The sequence below is a fragment of the Canis lupus genome, chromosome 16 (assembly GCF_048164855.1).
Source record: "Canis lupus baileyi chromosome 16, mCanLup2.hap1, whole genome shotgun sequence".
Taxonomy (NCBI): domain Eukaryota; kingdom Metazoa; phylum Chordata; class Mammalia; order Carnivora; family Canidae; genus Canis; species Canis lupus.
The window spans coordinates 55,387,646-55,408,022 of NC_132853.1; the positions used below are offsets into that span (position 1 = coordinate 55,387,646).

The following is a 20,377-nucleotide window of genomic DNA, read 5'->3' on the forward strand; positions in this document are numbered from 1 at the left end:
TTAAGGTCTCATTGTGGGTTTGTTGGTTTTTACTGAAAATATCCAGGGCTCAAAAAAAAAAAAAAAAAGAAAAGAAAAGAAAAAGGAAACAAAATAAAATAAAATAAATAAAATAAAATAAATAAAATAAAATAAATAAAATAAAATAAAATAAAATATCCAGGGCTCTGCCCTGTACCCAAGAGGTTGGTGACCTGATTCTGCTCCGCCTCTCCCCCCTCCAATGCCCCAGCTGAAAGCTGACGCCCCTGCTCACACCCTTGTCCTAGGTGGCCTGTCTGGGGAAGCTGGGGCTCCCTGGGGAGCCCTCACACTGTCCCAGGGAGGATGAGAGTCCGCACCCCGGTAGCGTGTCCTTGAACAACGCAAAGTCCACGAACGGGAAAGTATCGTTATTCAAACAACTGTGTTAGGTTCCGGAGGAGGGGGACCTAGTTCTTATTGGTAAGGGTTCTGGGACCCGGCAGCCCCGGAGCTGGAGTGGTTTCCCTGGCAACGGACGCTCCCACTCCCCCCCCGCCCCCCCGCCCCCCGCACAGAAGTGCACACAAGAATTTAGCTAAAGGTTGTTAAAGCGTCAGAGTCCCTTATCCGTGGGTTGGCTCTCCCCGATCCCCGCCAAGGGTAGGGAGAACCAGGAGCCTACGGGCCTCTCCGCCCAGTACCGGGAACTCGCCCCGCCCCCCGCCCCAACTCCGGCCGCTCGCTAACAAACACTTCCACTTCCTGAGCCCTCTTTCTTCTCGCGCCGCGGGGCGCCGCGCCGAGCACGGCCACGCCCCCCGCGCGGGGCCACGCCCCCGCGCGCTCCCATTGGTCAGCGTCGTTCACCCGGCCCGAGCGCCCCTGCCCGAGGCCTCTGATTGGGCCGCGGTGTCCACACCCTCGGGCCGGCCCCGCCCCCGGGGTAAGGGGCTGGAGCAGCTTCGCGGGCGCTCAGACGCCGCGCGGGGTGCGGATTGGCCCACGCGCTCCTGCTTCGGCTCCTCGCAGTCCGCAGCCGCCGCTCGTCTCCCACCTGTTGGCTCAGCGCGTCCCGCGGCGCGGCGCGGCGGTTCTCTGCAGCGCGCCCCCCTTCCGCCTGCGGGTCCGCCTGCGGGAGAAGGGCGGCACCGGCCCCCAGCGGGACCCCACGTCGCACCGCTGAGCAGTCGCGGGGCGAGATGAGCGCGGACGCGGCCGCGGGGGCGCCCCTGCCCCGGCTCTGCTGTCTGGAGAAGGGCCCGAACGGCTACGGCTTCCACCTGCACGGGGAGAAGGGCAAGGTGGGCCAGTTCATCCGGCTGGTGGAGCCTGGTTCTCCGGCCGAGAAGGCGGGGCTGCTGGCCGGAGACCGGCTGGTGGAGGTGAACGGCGAGAACGTAGAGAAGGAGACCCACCAGCAGGTGGTGAGCCGCATCCGCGCCGCGCTCAACGCCGTGCGCCTGCTGGTGGTCGACCCCGACGCGGACGAGCGGCTGCAGAAGCTGGGCGTCCCGGTGCGGGAGGAGCTGCTGCGCGCCCAGGACGGGCCCGGGCAGGCCGAGCCGCCGGCCGCCACCGAGGCGCGGGGGGCTGGCGCCGAAAGTGAGCCGCAGGCCGCCGCGCCGGAGCCGCGCGAAGCCGAGAGGAGCGGTCCGGAGCGGGTGAGTGTGGGGCCCAGACCCGGCGGCGACCGGGACGGGGTGGGGCGGGGAATCGGGAAGAGACCCGGGCGCCCTCGGACGGCCGACCCCGCGCCCGCCTCCTCTTTCTGAAACCAGATCCTCGAGGGGGCGGTTGCTTCCGCCGGCCGACAGGTCGCGCTGGGAGCTGCTGGCCTGGGGCTGCGTCCCGTTACCCCACCCGCCTCCCCAGACTGGGCCGCGGGGCCGCCGAGCGCCTGGCCACCTGCGCTTCTCGTCCCTTGGCCTTTGGGAGTAGCAGGGAGGGAGGGCAGCTCGAGGGAGCCCAGGCGTCTTTCCCCCGCCCTCTTGGCGGCGTCTGCTCCCGTTCTTCGGAACCCCCCAGTCCAGGCCCTCCTCGGCCACCCCATTCCCAGCCGCCGCGGCGGTGCCAGCTTCCTCCACGGCCCCTGCGGGTGGTAGATGAAGCTGGGGTGAGCGACCCCCACCCCGACTTCCGAAAGCTAGAGGAATGACAGACCCCTTTCGGTGCGGAGCCCCAGCACGAGGGGAGGGAGGGGTCGCCGACGGGGTCCTCCCCGCACCCCCGCACCCCGCACCCCGCACCCCCGCCGGCCGGTGCGTGTATCATTAACTTCATCCCGGCTGGACTTCATCCTCCTGAAGTACAGTGTGACTTAACAAGAGAGGAAGCCCCACCACCTCTGGGCGAAGTGTGGGGGTGGGGTGCGGGGAGGAGGTGCCGAGGCGTCTGGGGAGGGGGGTGGCGGCCCTGCCACCCAGGAGGATTTATGAGTCTCAGGAATGTGAGGAGTAAGCGCTAGCTCGTATCTGGGAACGGGAGGGGAGGACCTTGGAGGAAGAGCAGCGGCTGGGAGGAAGGAGGGGACAGAGAGGTGCCTGTTGCTGGGCGATGCGCAAGCCAGCGGGACTCAGCCCCCGGCAGGTGGTCTTGCCCTATCATTGTCTGTCTCACTCCAGTCCCCGGACAGCAAGCAGGCTGGTTGCCTTTTACCCATGTTTGGGGTTTCTCCCCAAACGATCTCAGTTTGGATCAGCTACAGGTGGGGCAGTAGCAAAACAGGAGTTGGGATGAGAGCCTCTTGTTCCCAGAGAGTGAAGGGGGAAGCCTTAGGGTACAGACTGGGGGCGGACGGGAGGGGAGTGGAGCAAAGCCTGGGCCTCTCAGGGCCCATTTGGCTTGCACCAGCTCTCCACCTGGTGGCAGCGTGTGGCAGGAGTGTCCATGGTGCCAAGAGAAGCCTCCTGGACATATAAAGGGCACCCTTCAGCCCTAAGGTAGAAGGTGGAGCCCTAAAGGACCAGCTGGTTTGGTGGAAGTGAGGTCACCAGGAGCCCCATCCAGCCGGAGCTGGGTGCTGGGAATACTAGGGCCGCCGGGCTCCCACTTCCTGCCGCTGCCAAGCTGGCATTGGCAATGGTGGGGGAGGGGTCGGAGCATCCCTGGCAAGGGTTTTACACTAGGGAGTTGGAACCCATGACCTCTGATCCCAGGCAGAAATCCAGTTTGAACTTCGTGCTGAACTGAGTGTATCAATTTGCCATTCCCTTTTTCCTTGCTTGCTTTTTTTTTTTTTTTTGGACTTTGGCACTGACACCAATAACCACCACCCCATTCCCCATCCCCCGCCAAGATGCTGTTATGTTCAGCTCCTCCCCTTGCCCTTTCGGGGTTTGTTTTTTTTTTTTTTTTTTTTCTTTTTCTTTTTTTTTCTGCTCCGTGCGGGAGGATCTGGGGAGAGGTGGAGGATGCCAGGGGCGTGGAGGCTTGACCTAGCATATGCACTCCCACCATGCCATCTGAAAAAGCAGCGGAGCTTGCCTTCCTGCTTTCTGGGTGACAACAGAATCGGATTCCTCCAGATGGTGACATGACATCTGCATTTGTGCATACTTTGTTATGTTAGGCCAGGAGAGGATAGTCTAGTACCCTCCAGCCAGTCCTGCGGACACCATCACCAGACCTCTTGGGCCCTTTCAGGTCAACAGGCAAGTCACGGAACTTCCCTGAGCCTTGGTTCTCCCATCTGTAAAACGGAGAGTGTTGTAATACAGTGACACCTGCCTCCTCCAGGATTTTACAAATAGTGGGAAGTACTTGAGTCCCAAGTGGATGCTGAATTGAGCACTTCTCTGTCCAGGCATTTGAGCGAGGATTCCTTCATTCTCATGCAAAGCCAGTCCCTTTGGTAGGAAATTCCCATGAAATCTGGTATGGTGGCCATGCAAGGGACCACCACTCTGTCATTGGGAAAAGAGGAAAAAAGCTAATAAACACAGTAAGACTTACTTTTTCCCTAAAAAGCATCTCCTATAAAGAATTTGAGTTTTACTAATTTGCTGTAGCCTGAATTTGTTTGCAAAGTTGGGACTCTTATCGTATCTTTATTGGTTCTCACAAGTGAGAAAGGTGTTAAGTGGAAAATTTCCACGCAGAGTGGGCGGCAGATGATATCTCATTGGGAGGACCAGCCTGGGTTGAGAATCATAGAGGGCAGAGGGTGTGGGGTCCCTGTAGAACCTCTGAGTGGGGGGAAGGGGACTTCCAATTGTGCCCACCTGCTCTGTTGGTGGTTTCCCCACCCCCACTGAGAGAGGAGTAACAAAACAACACCCCAGCTTACCTCCCCCCAGTCCCCACCTCCACCCCTGCAGTCACAGTGGTGGATGGGCAGCAGGCCTGAGCCACCTCAGCTGTACTAGCTGGGCCGCCTCAAGCCAAGGGTCTTAACCTCCCTGTGCCTTCTGGTGTATGTTGGGATCACAGCAGCTGCCAGATGGGTGAGATAATAGGGGGTGGTCAGTAGCTCTGTGCCTGGCACTAAGTAAGTGCTCAGCAAACGTCACTCTTGGTATTGGAACTGATAAGTATTTCACGGTGATCGTTACATGCCCACCCCTGGGGCAGCCAGCCCTGGATCTACCCCTCATTGGGCAAGTGCAGCCATGTCCAAGCCTGGCGCTCAATGAGTGCTCAATTAGAGGCTGCTGTTCTTGAATAATAGAAAGGTGTTCTGCAGCCCAATCCAGCAGCCGGAGGATAACTACCCTTCAGCCTGAGAACCTGTCAGTCCCCTTCTCCACAAGGCACACTCTGCAAAACTACTCATGGCCCTCGGAGCCTTTCCTAGAGCCCACTAGCAGAATGAGATTTTCCTTTGCTCTCCTCCTCCTCCCTGTCCTATACATCTTTTCTTGCTCTGAACACACAGTATTTGAGTCAATTGTTCCTGATCTTGACCCACTGCGATGGTGAGGAGGTCAAAGGCTGAGGCTTCTTTGTACTTACATCCCCATCGCTGTGCCTGGCCCCGAGTAGGTAGGGGCCCACATAATTTTTGAATGAATGAATGTCTAACAGCCATCAGGCACCTTTATCCTAATTCATCTCAGTCCAGCACACCTGGACCTATTTGTGCTCAGAGATCAGAATTCCAGGCACACCCAGAGATCAGAATTCCAGGCAGAACCTACCCACTCCTTTTTCTTGCCTGCTAGCAGCTTCCATCTGTGGACTAGAAAGCTAAAATTCTGGACGTCATGGTCAGCTGGCTCTGGCACCCTAATTGGCCATTGTTGGCTGTAAACCTCAGCTTCTTCCTCTGGGAAGTGGGAACACCAGAACCCACCATGCAGGATTTTGGGGAGTTTTTTTTTGAGGGGGGAAGATTTGATGAGATGATAGGTGTGTGTGTATGTGTTGGTGCCCAGCTTGGGATGTGTTCTTGCCAGACCTGACTCTGATCCCAGAGGCAGAAACAGCTCAGGGGTACCTGGCTCTCTCAGTCGGTGGAGAATGTGACTCTTGGTCTCAGGGTCTTGAGTTTGATTTCCCATATTGGATGTGGAACCTACTTAAAAATTTCAAATGAAAAAGAAAGAAAGAAACAGTGCGGCGCACCCCAGGCAGCAAGGTGGGTGGGTGGACACAATTAACTGGCGGACTACCAACTTCCTTCCCGGGACAGGCCATTCCACACTGTCCCAGTTGGTGTTTGGAAGGGCACAACAGAATCTGAGCTGCAGGATGTTTGGATTTTAAATCAACGGGGTATGTGATAGTTTGAGTGTTGTTGGTTCCTTCTCATAAGCTGCATATTTGGGATCTCTTTCTCTTCTGGTTCTTACCTTCAGGCTCCTATAAAGTTAAGTCAGTAAATCTGGGGGTGATTCTCTTGGAGACAGAATGGGGCATCCTTCTCCATGTGTCTAGATGCAGGCCTTTCTCTCCCTCTCCAGCCTCCCATCCCACGGGGCGCCAGGGAGGTGGGGGAGCATTTAGGAATTAGTGCTGCAGGCCTTTTACAGAGAGAAGCCAGAGTTCTCGACCCTAATACTACTAGATGCTCCTCTGCTTGTTGCTGCTCTGAGATGGAGCAGCCATAGAGGGAAAGGAAACTCAAAAGTTCTAGTGCAGCCTTGTGCCACAGAGATACTGATGTTCATTTCATGGATTCCCCTAGGACAGGACAGCCCTGCAAATTAGGTAGCAGTTTTTCCATTTTGTGAGCCGAGAGTAATCATTTCAGTAAATGATAGCTATTATTTGTGTCCGGCAAATGCGCTGTGTACTAAACATGCCCTCTGTCGGGGCGCCTGAGTGGCCCAGTCCATTAAAGCATCCAAGTCTTTTTTTTTTTTAATAAGATTTTATTTACTTATTCATGAGAGACACACAGAGAGGCAGAGACATAGGCAGATGGAGAAGGAGGCTCCGCACGGAGAGCCTGATGCGGGACTAGATCCCAGGACCCCAGGGATACACCCTAAGCCGAAGGCAGGCCCTCAACCACTGAGCCCCCCAGGTGCCTCAGCATCCAACTCTTGATTTCAGCTCAGGTCCTGATCTCAGGGTCATGAGATGTGCTCAGCGGGGGAGTCTGCTCTTTCGGTCTATGTGTGTGCTCATTCTCTCAAATAAATCTTTAAAAAAAAATAAAAAATAAGAATATGCCTGATGTCATTCAATCTATAAAACAGCCCCATGAGGCAGATATTAGCCCCCGTGGTCTACATGGAAACTGAGCCTTGGTCGGTCCAGGTGGGCTGCCCCAGGCTGTCAGCTAGTGAGCCCTTACCACGTGGAGGAGGGTGTATCCTGGAACCCAACTCTCGCTGACTCCAGTACCTACACATCTATTTATTCAGCCACACATTTGACTTGTACCTGAGGGCCCGACTGTCCAGCTGGTGTCTCTGCCCATCACATCCTGGGCCACATAAGAGCCATCACGTTGGAATAAATTCAGGCTCCTTGCAAGGAGGGGTCCAGGTAGCTTCCTTCCCTAGGGGGTGTCCTTTGGCACCATCAGGAGAATATATCAGCCCTGATGGAAGGCCTCAGCCCAGAAGTGGCCTGGCTCCTGGCCCCACCTTCTGCCTTGATGGGCTGGGACCAGGAGTCTGGCCACCAAGTCTCTCCTTAACCTGACCCCCTGGATCCTTGCACATAGGGCACCTCCTGAAGGCCAACCTCTACTGTTAGCCTTGGCTTTACTTCACCCCTGGAGTAGGACAACTCACCACGTCCCCAGCCCTCTGGGTAGTGTTTAGTTTCCTGTGTCCTGGAAAATGATGAGTGGCACAGATTCCGTAAAACTGGGGTTGAAGTGCTGCTCACTCATTGCTGTGTTATCTGAAGCTAGAGCTCTGACTTCTAGAGTTCAAGGCTCTCACCTCTTCCTGGGTGTGTTATAAGGTCATGGTGCCCAATTCAAATGTGTATGTTGAGGGGGGATGATTTATAAAACTGTTTGGGGAAAAAAAAAATAAAAATAAATAAATAAATAAAACTGTTTGGGGGGCATCTGGGTGGCTCAGTCGGTTGTGTCCCATGTGTGATTTCAGATCAGATCATGATCTCAGAGTCATGGGATCGAGCACCTGTGGTAGGACTCTGCTCTGGGCGGGGGCCTTGAGATTCCATCTCTCTGCCCCCCCCCCCCCCCCCCGCCCGCCCTTTGGGCAGGCACTGACGCACACTCTCCCTCTCTCAAATAAATAAGTCTTTTTTTTTTTTTTTTTTTTAGAAAAGGAAACTATTTGGAGCTAACAGCCTAATGGTTGAGAGTGAGGCCTCTAGGATATCAGCAGTCCATTGTGGCAGCCACTGGCCACATGTGGCTCTTAGCACTTCAAAGTGCGCTCATCCCAATTGAGACGTGCTGGAAGTATGAAATGCACGCCAGATTTTGAAGACTTCATACAAACAAAAAGATGTAAAACATGCCATTAATCATTTTTAAGTGGATTCCATATTGAAATGGTAACAGTTTGGGTTTATTATATGAAATAAGATAATTATGATTAATTTCTCATTTCTTTTTTACTTTGACGTGACTCCTGGGAAATTTTTAATTGCCTACCTACCTGACTGGCATTCTGTTCCCATCGGACAGTGCAGCTCCACATCTGAGTTCAGAGCCTACCTCCTCCTCCCCTCCACTGCACACTTGAGCAGTTTATGTGATCTTTTTGAACCTGAGTGATACCTTCCTCACAGGATTATAATTGGGTTTGAATGAGAAAATACCCATAAAATCCTAGTGCAGTCCTTAGCAGTCCTTGGCACACAGTAAGTGCTCAGTACACAGTAGCTTCTGTTTGTTAATATTGCCCCAATTCCACAAGCTCCCTGAAGGTCTGTAGCCTGCAGGAGTTAAATCCAGTGACTCCTGGAAGGAGGGTGAGGATAAGGCTGGATGAGGATGCAGTGGCTGTGGAGCAGGCGGGCATGGGGCGGCCAGCCTGGATGGTGTCCAGCCAGGCAGCAGCCCACGTACCAGCCTGCTCCGTCCCAGGCTTGCCCAGCCCTAGGCAGACCTGAGCCAAACTCTTTCGGGTGGGTCTCTGGCCGACACCAGCAGAAAAGAACCAGAGGGAAAAGCTGGCTCGGGGCCCCTTCCTGGGACCTTGGAGAAGTAGCTCCCTCTTTAGCATATGGATCCCACCTGGATCTACCAGCTGAGTTCCGGAGCAGGGCCTTCCAACTGAGAAACAGGAAGGACAAGATCAAAAGCTAGAGTAGATCCTTTTTTTGCACATTAAGGTGCCCACCTTCCCTGCACAGACCTGGGCGGGGGAGGTCTGTAGGGTGAAGTGAAGCCACACCAGGGTGATGGAGTGAGTATGGGTTAGTGGCCGCCAAGCCTTTTGTACCCAAGTGAAGAGAGGATACCTTTAGCCTACAGCTCTGGACACTCACTGGCCAGTGGTCAGAGCTCCTGGTCACCTCCCAACCTGCCCTGAGGACAGTGCCCCCTTGCTGCCCAGTCACATGTCACCCTTAGGCCAGGCCAGCTCTCACCGTCCATCGTGGCTTCCTTGAAGAGCTGGCACCAGACCCAAGCTGTGTCTCTAGTGTTCCGTGAGACAATGAGCTGCGTCGCAGAGCAGCCACCGTTCCTCCTGCCCAGGGTACCTCCACCAGAACAGCCAGGGCTCCTACTCACTGCCCTGTCCCCTTGTCTCCCACCCCATTGTTGGGGCTGATCTCCCTGGGGCAGCAGGCATTGGTCTTATCTGCATAAACAAGAGGCCTTGGCTGGGTTGAGGAAAGGGCAGACTTGGGAGGTGAGGGTCACCTCTATTGTTCCCCCAGCCACCCTGGTGGTCTTTTAGCTCTTCCAGCCCATTCCTTGTGGGGCCCAGAGCTGCCTGGCCTTCTGGAAGCAGCCTGGCTATATTCTGTAGGGCCCATCACCATGACACCTGCCAGGGAGGGGCTGGGCCCAGTGGGGCGTTGGCCCCCAGCAGCCCTCCCCGAGGAGGAACAGGGAGCGGCCCTGGGCCTACTCCCCAGAGACAGGCACTTGGATTAGGGTATCGACTTTCCTCGGCTTTCCAGGTGGCTGCTGGTGGCGCCTATTGAATTCCGCACCCGCAGTCCGCTTGAACTGCGTGGGTGGAGGTGACTGGGCGGCCACTCAGGCTGGGCTGAGCTCCCTGGGAGAGAAGAGGGAAGGGATGGTCCTGTGGGCCTGTGACAGGGTTTGGGACAGCCTGACAACCTGAGGGTGGGAGAAGGCTCTGGGAGAAGAGTCTGGAGGCGGCTCTGCTGGCAAGATCTTTTGGAAAGCTTGTCTGATGTTGCCTAGAAGTGAGACTCAGGCCCACCCAGCACCCCAGTCACCCCAGCTCATTTGCTCCGTCCTTTGGCCACCATTGCCTCTTGCCCCTTCCTCTTGCTTCCGGGTCTCCACCAGGCTCCTCACTGAGCAAATCCTGACTTCTCCTTCTGAGCCAACATCGTCACTGGGAGCCCCACCTGGCACTCTGGACACTCTGAGGCCGGGTTCCCCTTGAAATTCCCCCCCCCCGCCCCCTCCTGAGCTCCTGGGGGCCACACACCAGGACCAAGATGGCCTGGACTTTCCATCTACCCGCTTTCCCCGAAGCCAGAACCCAGTCCTGCTTCAGCGTTGGGGGTTGAGGGTTGGGGCCCAGGAGCAACAGTGGCCAGGCTCTGCCCAGGTACCTGACCCCTCCCCATCAGATCCCCAGGGAGGCTGCCCCCAGGGACTCCTCCTGCAAGCACCAACCTCCACCCTGGCTGGGATGGGCTCCTTTGATGGGCTGACTCAGCAGCTGGCAGTGACACCTCCGGGAGACAGCTGGGGGAGGGGTGGAGTAAAACTGGCTGGTCTCCCTGGAAGAATGAGAAGCCCCCACCCCTCCCATGAGAGGGGAGGGGAAGGAGGGAGCCTCCGGGGCCTTGGGAAGGAAGGGCGCTAAGATGGAGCCTGTGTCCGAACACTTCAGAAAACCACCTGCTGCTGCTTGTCCCCAAGCTCAGCCACCCCCAGAGGGCAGTGGAGCAGGTCCCAGTAAAGGGGGAAGGGAGCAGTGGGGGAGCTGAGCCCCATTTCCTCCAATCCTCATGGCTTGGGACTGGCAGAGGGGAGCAAGGTTCAAAGCAGGCCCTCCGGCTTTGATGACAGGGCACCAGAAGGTGCAGGGAAGCATGGAGGATCGGGAAGCATGCCCCCAGCACTGAGACCCAGGCCCGATGGCCCTGCTGGCCAGGAGCAGCACTCCCCGAACCACTGGGCGGCCCCAGCCCGGGCCTGCCCACCGCAGCCCTGCTTATCCCAAGTCAGGCTGGGGCTCTGGCCGCAAGAGGCCTTGAACACCCGGAAGGAAGGCTGTGGTTTCATCAGCCACCAGCTGCCTCCCAGCAGAGACTGCAGCCACTGCGGGGGAGCAACCCATGTTTACGACTCCTGCTGGGTTCTCCTCCCAGTCTGGACTCAGGTCCTTTGGGGCCAGCCCGTGGATGGTGGAAAGAACACGGGGTCCAACTCAGAGACCTTGCTGGAGCTCTGGCTCCTCCACTGTGAAGCCGTGGGACATTAGGCCGTGGGCTTAATATCTGGACTCTGTTTCCCCGTTTTGAAAATGGGGTGACCAGCCCCAGCCAGGTGGCTATGGGAAGGCTCTTTGGAATGAAGGGAGGTGGAGGGGAGCGGGGACGTCAGAGCTGCTCGCACGCACCACTGCCCCCCCCACCCCCCCACCCAGCCCCTGGTGCGATCCTCCCCACTTTCTCAGGGTGATTGCGGGCTCTGCTGGCTGGGGCAGAAAGCTGAGCCTGCAAGGTGGTGGCAACTGGTCAGACCTGTTCCTGCTCACCTCGGCCTGGGGGAGGGCTGGGCTGGCAGCTTTGTGGAGGGATTAGCTGGAGGGGAGAAGAGCCTCACTTACTCCTGAACAATATCCCGTGGGGGCTGCCAGGGGATAAGCAGCGCAGGTGGGGGGTGGGGAGCCGGGGGAGGGGCTCCTGGGATTGCACCCTGGCCCCACTGCGCCCCGCCAACAGGGAGTTTGAGAGAAGGGGATGTTTCACAGCTACTGGGGTCCCCCTCTGCCCCTCCCCCACTTTTTTATTGCTTGCCTCTCTGTCTTTGCTATTGTATGGGGTGAGGGAAGCCTACTGAAGGAGAAACTAGGGAAGGGCCCAGGGCCTGTGGCCCAGATCAGGGTGACTGCAGGTCCAACCATCACACCTCCTTCCTGTCTTCCTCTCCACACCCCCCCACCAACATCCTGAAACACAGAGACTTGCCCGGGCAGTTAAAGGAAGGCAAAGTCATCCTTTGGCCACCGCCCCCCCAACCCCCCCCCCCCCCCGTGAGAGTGGAGGGGTGGGGAGCCCCAGATGGGACTGGCAAGTTGGGGCAGGAGGCCTATAAGCCCTCCTCTCCTTCCCTGCCTCCTGGCCAGCTCTACTCCTAGCTGGGGACTGGTGTTTCAGAGCAACCTGGCCCCCACCCTACTCCCCAGAATCTCCCTTCTCAGCTTTATGGACTATTCGGTAGTGTTCTCAGCACTGGGAAAAGTCTATATGTGCAGGGGGATTTTGAAGTTGTGAAGTGTCCCCACCTGTATGAATTATCTCACTTGGCCTCACAGCGCCCTTGGGACCTGAGGAGGCAAGTGGCACGAAGAATGGTCTATAAATGAGGAACCTGAGGCACTAGAAGGAAATGACTTGCCTCGGGTCACATAGCTAATAAGTAGGGAGATCATTGCCTTTGCTCATTGCCTGGTGGCCTGGGAGATCACCCGGAGCTAGCAGGCTGGCTGCTACAGCCCTGCCCAGGCCTGGGAGGAAGGGGAGAGGAACCCCTGAGTTAGGCCTTGGGCTCAGGCTTCTGGCCAAGGTTTCAGGTTGCTTGGCCCATGCATACCCAGATTCCCTCCATCGTGTACATGTGTCCTAGGGCTGCAGCGTCTAAGCTAAGCTGCTTAAGTTGGACAAAGGATGGTGAAAACCATTTTCAGCTGAGTGTCCGAGTGCTGGAGAGAAACCTGCTTGAGCCCTTTCACTAGGTCCCCACCCTGAGCCATGGCCACAGCCACGTTGGGCTCCCTGCAGCCCTGCCCTGCTTCTCATGGTCCTTTCCCCAGTCAGGCTTTCCCAACGGAGTCTTTGAGGTTCTACTGTGGGGGTCCCAATCCTGTCCAGGACTCTGCTATGCTTCCCCCCCAGCTCTGTGGTCATCTGGCCTCCTGCTTCCTTTTGGCTGGGCCATTTGGCTTGGATGGGGAAAGGCTTTACTATAAACACTCTGACCAGCTTTCAGTAAACACCTCCCCTGTGTCCCCTGCTGCAAAGAACGGGGTACCAAGGGGCCCAGGATCCCCGGTCACCCAGTCAGGCTGACAGTGGCGTGGCCCTCACTCCCAGGAGGGCCAGACTGAAGTTTTTGGAGGGGAGGAATAAGGTAGCAACCAAAATAACACAATTATATCTTTGGATGGCACAAGAGGAGGGGGCTTGAGCTAATCTGACCCCACCTCCCATTTGCCAGAAGAGGTAACTGGCTTGGATGGGGCACCTGGGCAGTTGGCTACAATGCCAGGTCTTCTGGGTCCCAGCCCAGCATTCTCTCAACCTGTTGTGTGGGATCTCAGCAAACTTGCCTTATTCCCAAGTGCTGAGGAGGGTGGAGCAAGGAGGGGTCAGGTGCAGGGCAGGGAGGGCGGGACCTAGGATGATGGAGAATGGCCACGGCCCCTCCTTTACCCCCACAGCGTGAGCTCCGGCCTCGGCTCTGCGCCATGAAGAAAGGCGCCAACGGCTACGGTTTCAACTTGCACAGCGACAAGTCCAAGCCAGGCCAGTTCATCCGGGCGGTGGACCCAGACTCACCAGCTGAGGCCTCGGGGCTCCGGGCTCAGGACCGCATTGTGGAGGTAATGCTTCTCACGCTCTCTCCAGGCCCTGCCTTCCTGACTAACCTCCCCACCTATGAGCAGCCCCTGGGGCAGCAGCCATCACACCATCTGCTCCTAGCTTAGCCCAGGGGTTCTGGGCAGCCCATAGGTGCCAGGTCAATAGAGGGAGTGAAGGAGCCAGAGAGAGGGGAAGAACGGTGGGCAGGAGGGAGGGTGGTGGATGGTGGACTCCCTTCCTGCCCTCACCTTCTCTGGGTTCTTATTCACCCAGAGACACGCTCAGTGGCCCAGGAGTCGCCCATCCATCCCAGGAGATGTGTGGGGCCACCCAAGGAGTTTCCTACTGCCTGAGGGCTCCGTGCTGGCAGGTGCACTCAGACACTCTTGGGAGGTGCTCAGGAGGAAAGGAAACATGAACCCCGTGCCTTGGGCAGGCCCCAGAATCTCAGTCTTAGAGCCTCAGAGCTAGATCAGCTCTCCCAAGACTTCTCATTTTACATGTGAGCAAACCACAGCCCTGAGCGGGAAGTCGGACACAGACACATAGAAACGCGAGGGCCCATCCCAGGCCTCCCTGATCTTTCCTGCCCTGTCTGTCCCAGCTGTGTTTGTTTAGTCTTTTCTCTGTATTTTCTTTGGCTTTTCTCATGTGTCCTAACTCCTCATTTGATTGTCAAGTGGGAGGACCACTTGGCTTAATGTAAGACTCCACAGGCAAGGAGGACTTAGTGTCCCCAGACTACCAACTGGCCAAGGACGAAGAGGACCATTTGTATCCCCTCTGCCTCCCCTCTCCAAAAAAAAAAAAAACTGTGCCAGTAACCCCTGCCCCCACCCACAGGTGAATGGGGTCTGCGTGGAGGGCAAGCAGCATGGGGATGTGGTATCTGCCATCAAGGCTGGTGGGGACGAGACCAAGCTGCTGGTGGTAGACAAGGAGACTGATGAGTTCTTCAAGAAATGCAAAGTGATCCCGTCCCAGGAGCACCTGACTGGTGAGCAGGGTGGGGCAGCTGGAAGCCCCCAGGTCAGGAATGGGGGGTCAGTGCTCTAGATTTGACTGTGTCCCAGGCAAGGGGTGGACAGCTTCCCACTTAAGAACTTCCTCCATCCCCTTTAGGGGAGGTCAGAAATGTAGGTTGGCAAAGAGGTGCCTGATGTCAGGAGAGGAAGCAGGGATGGCAGTGGATTTCTGAGGACGCTTTATGTGATAGGGTTAGGCTGGCACGAGGGATGGGGAGGCGGGACGGATGGGGAGGCAGGACGGAGCTACTTATATTCCAGACCAAAGCTGTAGCACCAAAGGGAGGCCTCAGCCCCCAACCCCTGCACCCCCAGCAGGTTTTCCAGGCAGTACTCATGCAAGGGAAGGGTTAACTCCAGCTTTGCTTGGTCAGATCAGAGTCCAGCGACAGGGGCCCAGTGCCTCCCCTCCCTTCTCTCAGGTTGTCTTGGAAACCCAGGCTCACTGGCTCTAGAGAGCAGTGGGTCCCTCCTTGGTCCCTGGGCCCCTGCCCTCCCCATCCCCCATATGATGCTGCCAAGCCTGGCACCTCCTCCTGCCCAAGCGCAAGCCAAACAGGGCAAGGCTGCTGCCCCAAGGCAGGGAGGTGTTAAAGCAAAGCTCTGCTCTCCGGTCTGGACTTTCTCCCTGGAAAGATGGCTCCTGGAGGAGTAGGGGTGGGGGGACCTCTTTGGACTTTGCAGTGGGTGGGGCCTCCCTAAGGGTGTCAGAGTTTTATTTATAGGGGGATGACCCACCCAAAGGTCCTGCCATAGATTTAAGTCCCTAGGTGGAGGGGCCAGGTGGGTCCTGGGGGTTCCTGGAAGCAGGGATGGGTCCGTGAAAGTCCCCAGCAGACTCCGAGCATGGGCAGTGGGGCACCACCCTACCCTTGTTTCCCAAGTTCACAGAAACCAGATAACTTAGTGGCCGCCTTCAGTGAGGGAGAAACTGAGGCCCCGAGAAGCCCCTTGGCAATATGGTGTGGGGAAGACAGCAAAGATCTAGATTCCACACAGCTTCTCAAATACCTTCTCCTGAGGCCTCTAGCATCCCCCCACCCACCCCCACCCCCAGAAATCAGCCCTCAGACATTCCTTCCTCTTATCTCTCTGGCTAGGTGGGAAGGGCCCTGAGAACTCCAGTAATTGTAGCCTCTGGCCAGAGGAGCTGTATAGGGAGGGGCCTGAGGGCAAGTCTCTTCCCCAGGTATCCCTGGGTGAAAGGGGGGGGCGGGTCCTCTAGGCCAGCTGAGTGTTACTGCCCCCACAGAGAGGAATGCCCTCCCCCTAGCAGCTGCCTCCAGACCACATGAGACCGCCTGGGGGGGGGGGGGGCATCGGTGAGAGTCCCTGCATCCCAGTGATCCCCTGCCCAGCTGGGACGAAATGGTGAGGGTTAGGTATGCCCAATGTCCAGGCCAGAGGAAACACGCACTTAAACTAAGAGTTCAGAAAAAACCCACCCAAGCTGACCAGTCCCCCTTACAGTCAGGTGGAGCCCCCACCTGAGCGAGCACAGCGAGGGGGACCCCAGGCTGGTGTTCTCATCTTCTGAGCACCCCCACCCCATCCCCTCACCCTCACATTGGCAAGCAGGAGCCGGGATTTTTTTCTCTTTGAGCTGAGGCAGGTACTAACCAGAATCTGGGGTGTGGTTCCAACTCTGGCGACAGCGTCTTCTCCTAGGAAACAGCAGGCTCTGGTGCCCAGGCCTGGGGATCTGCATTTCTAACAAGCGTCCCAGGAGATTCTCAGGCAGCCAGCCTGGAATTTCCTCTCTCTCTAGGACAACAGTTTCACCAAATTGCTCATGATCCATCCCTGGTTCCCAAGATCAACTTAATAGCCAGAGACAAGCGTACTTTAAGTTGCTTTGAAAATATTGGAGAGCATTACGATGTAGCAAGGGTAAATGTTATTTTGCGCATCTGTGTGTGTGCTGGATCATCAGGATGTCAGACAGACGTCCAGAGGGTTGCAGGCCAGAGACTTAGACACGGATGGAGGGAGCAAGGTCTAACTATGGCCCAAACCCCGCAGCTCTCCCTCTTCTTCGGGCGCCACTCCATCCACATTCCGCAGAGCTCCTGGACTCACCTCTGTTTTGTTTCGTTTTTCCCTTTTCTAGGTCCCTTGCCTGAGCCCTTTACCAATGGGGAGATCCGGAAGGTAAAGGCAGACCCTCTAATGCTTCTCTGGCTCTCACGCCAGGGGCTGCAGAAGGAGGGTGGAAGGTGGCGCGGTTGGGCTAAGGACGGCTGTCTGGCTCAGCTTGAAACTCCTGTTGCCAAGCTGCTCCCTCCTGAGCTCCAAGCTATATAACTGCCCGTGCACCCCTCAACCCCTGTGTAGAGCCAAGGCGGTCGGGAGGCAGAGGCCCGGTCGGGGCCCCTCTGCAGCCCGCCATCCTGGTGACAGGCCCCGCCTTCAACTCCCCACCATACAGAAGAGGCCATTCTTCCCCCCAAGAACAGAGCTTCAGTGTCTGGACGCACGCTGCCTGGGCCCTGCTACTTCCAGTCTGGGTTGGAAGAACAAAGCCCCTCCTCCCCTTCTCCCTGGGCAGAAGGGAAGAGAAGGCAGTGGAGGCTGGGGAAGAGATGGCAGGGCCTGGTGCCAGCTGAGGCCACAGAGGAACCCAGGCAGAGGCTGAGCACCAAGCTGAAGCCTTGGCCAAGACCTTCACTCTAAGACAGGCTGACTCAGAGTCAGACCACAGAGCCGGAGCTCTCTGCAGGGTCTGCTGAAAGGTTCCCCCCCCCCCCCGCCCAGGGATCCTGCCAGAGGTTCTTGCAAAGGGGGGTGGCCCTGGACCACCTGAACCTTCTGTCACTCCATCTGTGGGCCCAGAACACTCATCCCCATTATTCCTTCAAAGCCTTTGGCTGCTTTGGGGTTAGACGTCAGATTCCTAGGGTCAGGGCCAAGTAAACCAGTGGGCCGCAAGAAATTCAGGGAATATCACACATGTTCCCTGTGCCAAGGAGAGGCCTCCTGTATCTCCCCACACTCCACATAGCCCCTGCATGGTCACTGGCCCAAAATGCTGGTTAAGACTGAAGGCTAGGGAGGTGGGGTGTGTGTGTAAGCAATTCCACTAATCCCACAATGGTCCCTCCCACCTACGTGGTGGAACCAGGCTGCCCTCTGATCCTCAGAGGAATGTAAAATGTCAATCCCCAAGGCCCCAACCCCCCACCCTCCACTCTCATCAGACTCAGGCAGCAGGGCTTCGGGGTGGATGGGAAAAGCTTGAGTGGAGCTTCTCAGAGGCACCTGTCTTCCCTGGGAACACCCTTCCCTATTCAGGATTTCCCCACCCCATCCCTTGCCAACCCACATCCCTCCTCTCTCTGCCAGGAGAACAGTCGTGAACCTCTGGCCGAGGTAGCCTCTGAGAGCCCCAGATCAGCCCTGGCAAGATCCACCTCCAGTGATACCAGTGAGGAGGTAGGCTGCTGGCTGGGCGGGCAGAGGGTGGCCCTGGGTTACAGGAAGCCCATTCCCAAGCCACACTCATTCCTGGCACACCAGCCTGCCTTGCAGGTCACATGCTATGCCACGTTCTGTTCTTGTGACCTGGCTCCCCTGGGCACTGCCCCAAGGGAGCCACCTTGCTGAGGCCGAGGACCGGGACGCCTTGCCAGGCACTGACTCCCGCTCTCTGCCACCGCCTCCCCCTCTTTGCAGCTGAATTCCCAAGACAGCCCCAGGAAACAGGACTCCACGGCACCCTCGTCTACCTCCTCCTCCTCTGACCCCATCTTGGACTTCAACATCTCCCTGGCCATGGCCAGGGAGCGGGCCCACCAGAAGCGCAGCAGCAAGCGGGCCCCGCAGATGGACTGGAGCAAGAAAAATGAACTCTTCAGCAACCTCTGAGCATCCTCCCACAGGCTCCCAGGAGAGCTGGGAGGGCCGGCCAGCCCCCAGGCCCCACCACCCTCGGACCCATCTCCCTCAGTTCCCTCGTCTTCCTCCCCACTCACTTGTCCCACCCCCCTACCCCCAATCGACCTACAAATCAGCACCAGCATCCCCCTCTATCGGTGAATGATTTTTCTAGAGAACTGTGCTCTTCCCTTACCTCGGGGAAGGTGAATGGGTTTCCATCCTGCCCCAATCAGGAAGCAGACTCCCCCTGTTCCTGAGTGCTTCAGCCCCTCGCCACTCCCCTGGGAGATCACTGGAACCCACACCAAGCAAGGATGGAGGGACCAAGCAAGAGTCCTACACCCTCATGACTCCAAGTGATGACTGAGTCCAGGGTTGACTGAGGACTCCTGATGACAGCAACAACATTGTGGAAGGGACAGGGGTCTGTCATCCTTAGAGCTGTGGCTTGGGCATCTTACTTTTGTTCATTTGATTTTGAGTGCAGTATCAGAGTTTAGAGGGATTTTTGTCTCCTTGATTAATATGATTTTCCAGGTTGTTGCATCCAGGATATAGGGGCAACAGCCTTAAACTTTGTGTCTGCTCCTACCCCAGAGCCCCTGGGGCATGGGGAGGGTCTGGCCACCCCACCCCTGCCCGGCCCCCCCGCTGTCAAGGAAACTCCATCAGAAATTCAACTGGCTTCCAAACTGCCTCAGCCTCTGTGTCTTCCTTTAGAGCCCTAGGTGTTCCCAGGGGAGCCTCTGGCTGAGAGATTGGGGTACAGCCTGGAGGGGAGGTCAGTCCAAGGTTCTCTGACTCCAGGCGGGGGAGTAGAATGTGGGTGGCTGTGATCAGAGGGCCTTGGGTCCTGTAGCTGCCCGGGCTTTGCACAAGTCTTGTGGGAGTGAGACCCGCCCAGCTCCTGAATGCATGCAACCGGCTGCCCCAGAGAAACCTTTATTGTAGGAAGTAGGAGGGAAGATCCACATGCTCAGAGGTCTTTATGTAGTTTCTAATTCTGGAGCACTGAAATGGTGAATCCTGGATCGAGCCTCATTCAATGCAAAGACTGGGCTTTCATCTAACCCCTCACAGCCAGTGGGGTGCAGGCTTCCCAGGAGTTGCCTGCGCTAGCACCAGATTATCTTATCTGGCCCTGGACATGCTCTGGGGCAGGTGGGGCGGAGCGGACTTTCCAAGGGCAAAATACCCTACGCCTCCTCAAAAGATCCAGGTCTCTTCCACCTCTGGCACCTGAGGCCACACCCTGGGAGCCGCCAGGGTGGCCCACAAGGGCTGAGGCTGCCAGGCCCAGAGGTGCTTGGAGAGAAGGATGGGAAGTGGATTCTAACGGAAAGCACTCATCACAGAGGACCCGGGGGGCCTCTAGGGTTAAGAGGGGTGGGTCACTGTCTGGCCATCTTGGCCTCTTGTTGGAGCTTGGATTCTGACCAACTTTATACTATTCAAAACCCTGCCACAGCACCTTGGGCTCGGCCCGCCTGCTCGCAACCTTGCCTCTACCTTGTGACCTCTCACCTGTAAGCAAGGCCTGGAGAGGACTCCACAAGGCAGTGGGGTGGGGGGAGATCCCTCCTTACCTCACCTGTTGGGTGGGGCCTCTGATGAAGCTCAAGGTTGAAACTCCTTGATCGCTGAGGGGCCAGACACACTACAAACCCTTTGGTATACTGCAAGCAAAGGTAGATTCCAGTTTTTTACCTTCATAGTAGTGTTGGAATATGCCAGGACTGGGGAGGGGTGGGGGGCTGGGGGGGCCAGCAACAGTTCTGGCTCTGCTACCTTGAGCCAGGCACAGCAACTCACATCAAGGTTTCCTCCCCTTGAGAATACCAACTGCCTTTGAGGGTCTCTTCCACGACCTGCCCTGAAACCTGTCCGGCCTCTCAAGGGCCACCCCAGATTAGGACAGGGCACCTGGGAACAGAGGAGCGTCTCCCCCCCCTTCCCGCTCCAGCTCTGCCTCTGAAGCACCAGCTGTCAGGCCCTGGAGACATCCTGAGGCTGTGCCTCCGACGCCATCTTGTGGCCGTCAGGTGCCACGGCTCCCAGAGACCCAAGAAGTGAGCAGAGCAGGAGGGGGCAGGTCCCTTCAGGAAGATACCGCTGAGTGGCTTCTGCTTCCTCCTGCAGCCCTTGCAACTGAGCAGAGGCTCCAGTCACAAGGA

The 20,377-nt window shown here is 57.2% G+C and overlaps 1 protein-coding gene across 1 annotated transcript; it reads left to right on the plus strand.

The window, feature by feature from the left end:
* Positions 1–933: 933 nt before the first annotated feature.
* On the plus strand, positions 934–18,898 carry NHERF1 (NHERF family PDZ scaffold protein 1). The gene is made up of 6 exons (XM_072781481.1): positions 934–1,625; positions 13,161–13,322; positions 14,146–14,299; positions 16,438–16,478; positions 17,670–17,759; positions 18,000–18,898. The coding sequence occupies exons 1-6, from the start codon at positions 1,164–1,166 to the stop codon at positions 18,189–18,191; spliced, it is 1,101 nt and encodes a 366-aa protein (XP_072637582.1). The 5' UTR covers positions 934–1,163; the 3' UTR covers positions 18,192–18,898.
* The last annotated feature ends 1,479 nt before the right edge of the window (positions 18,899–20,377 follow it).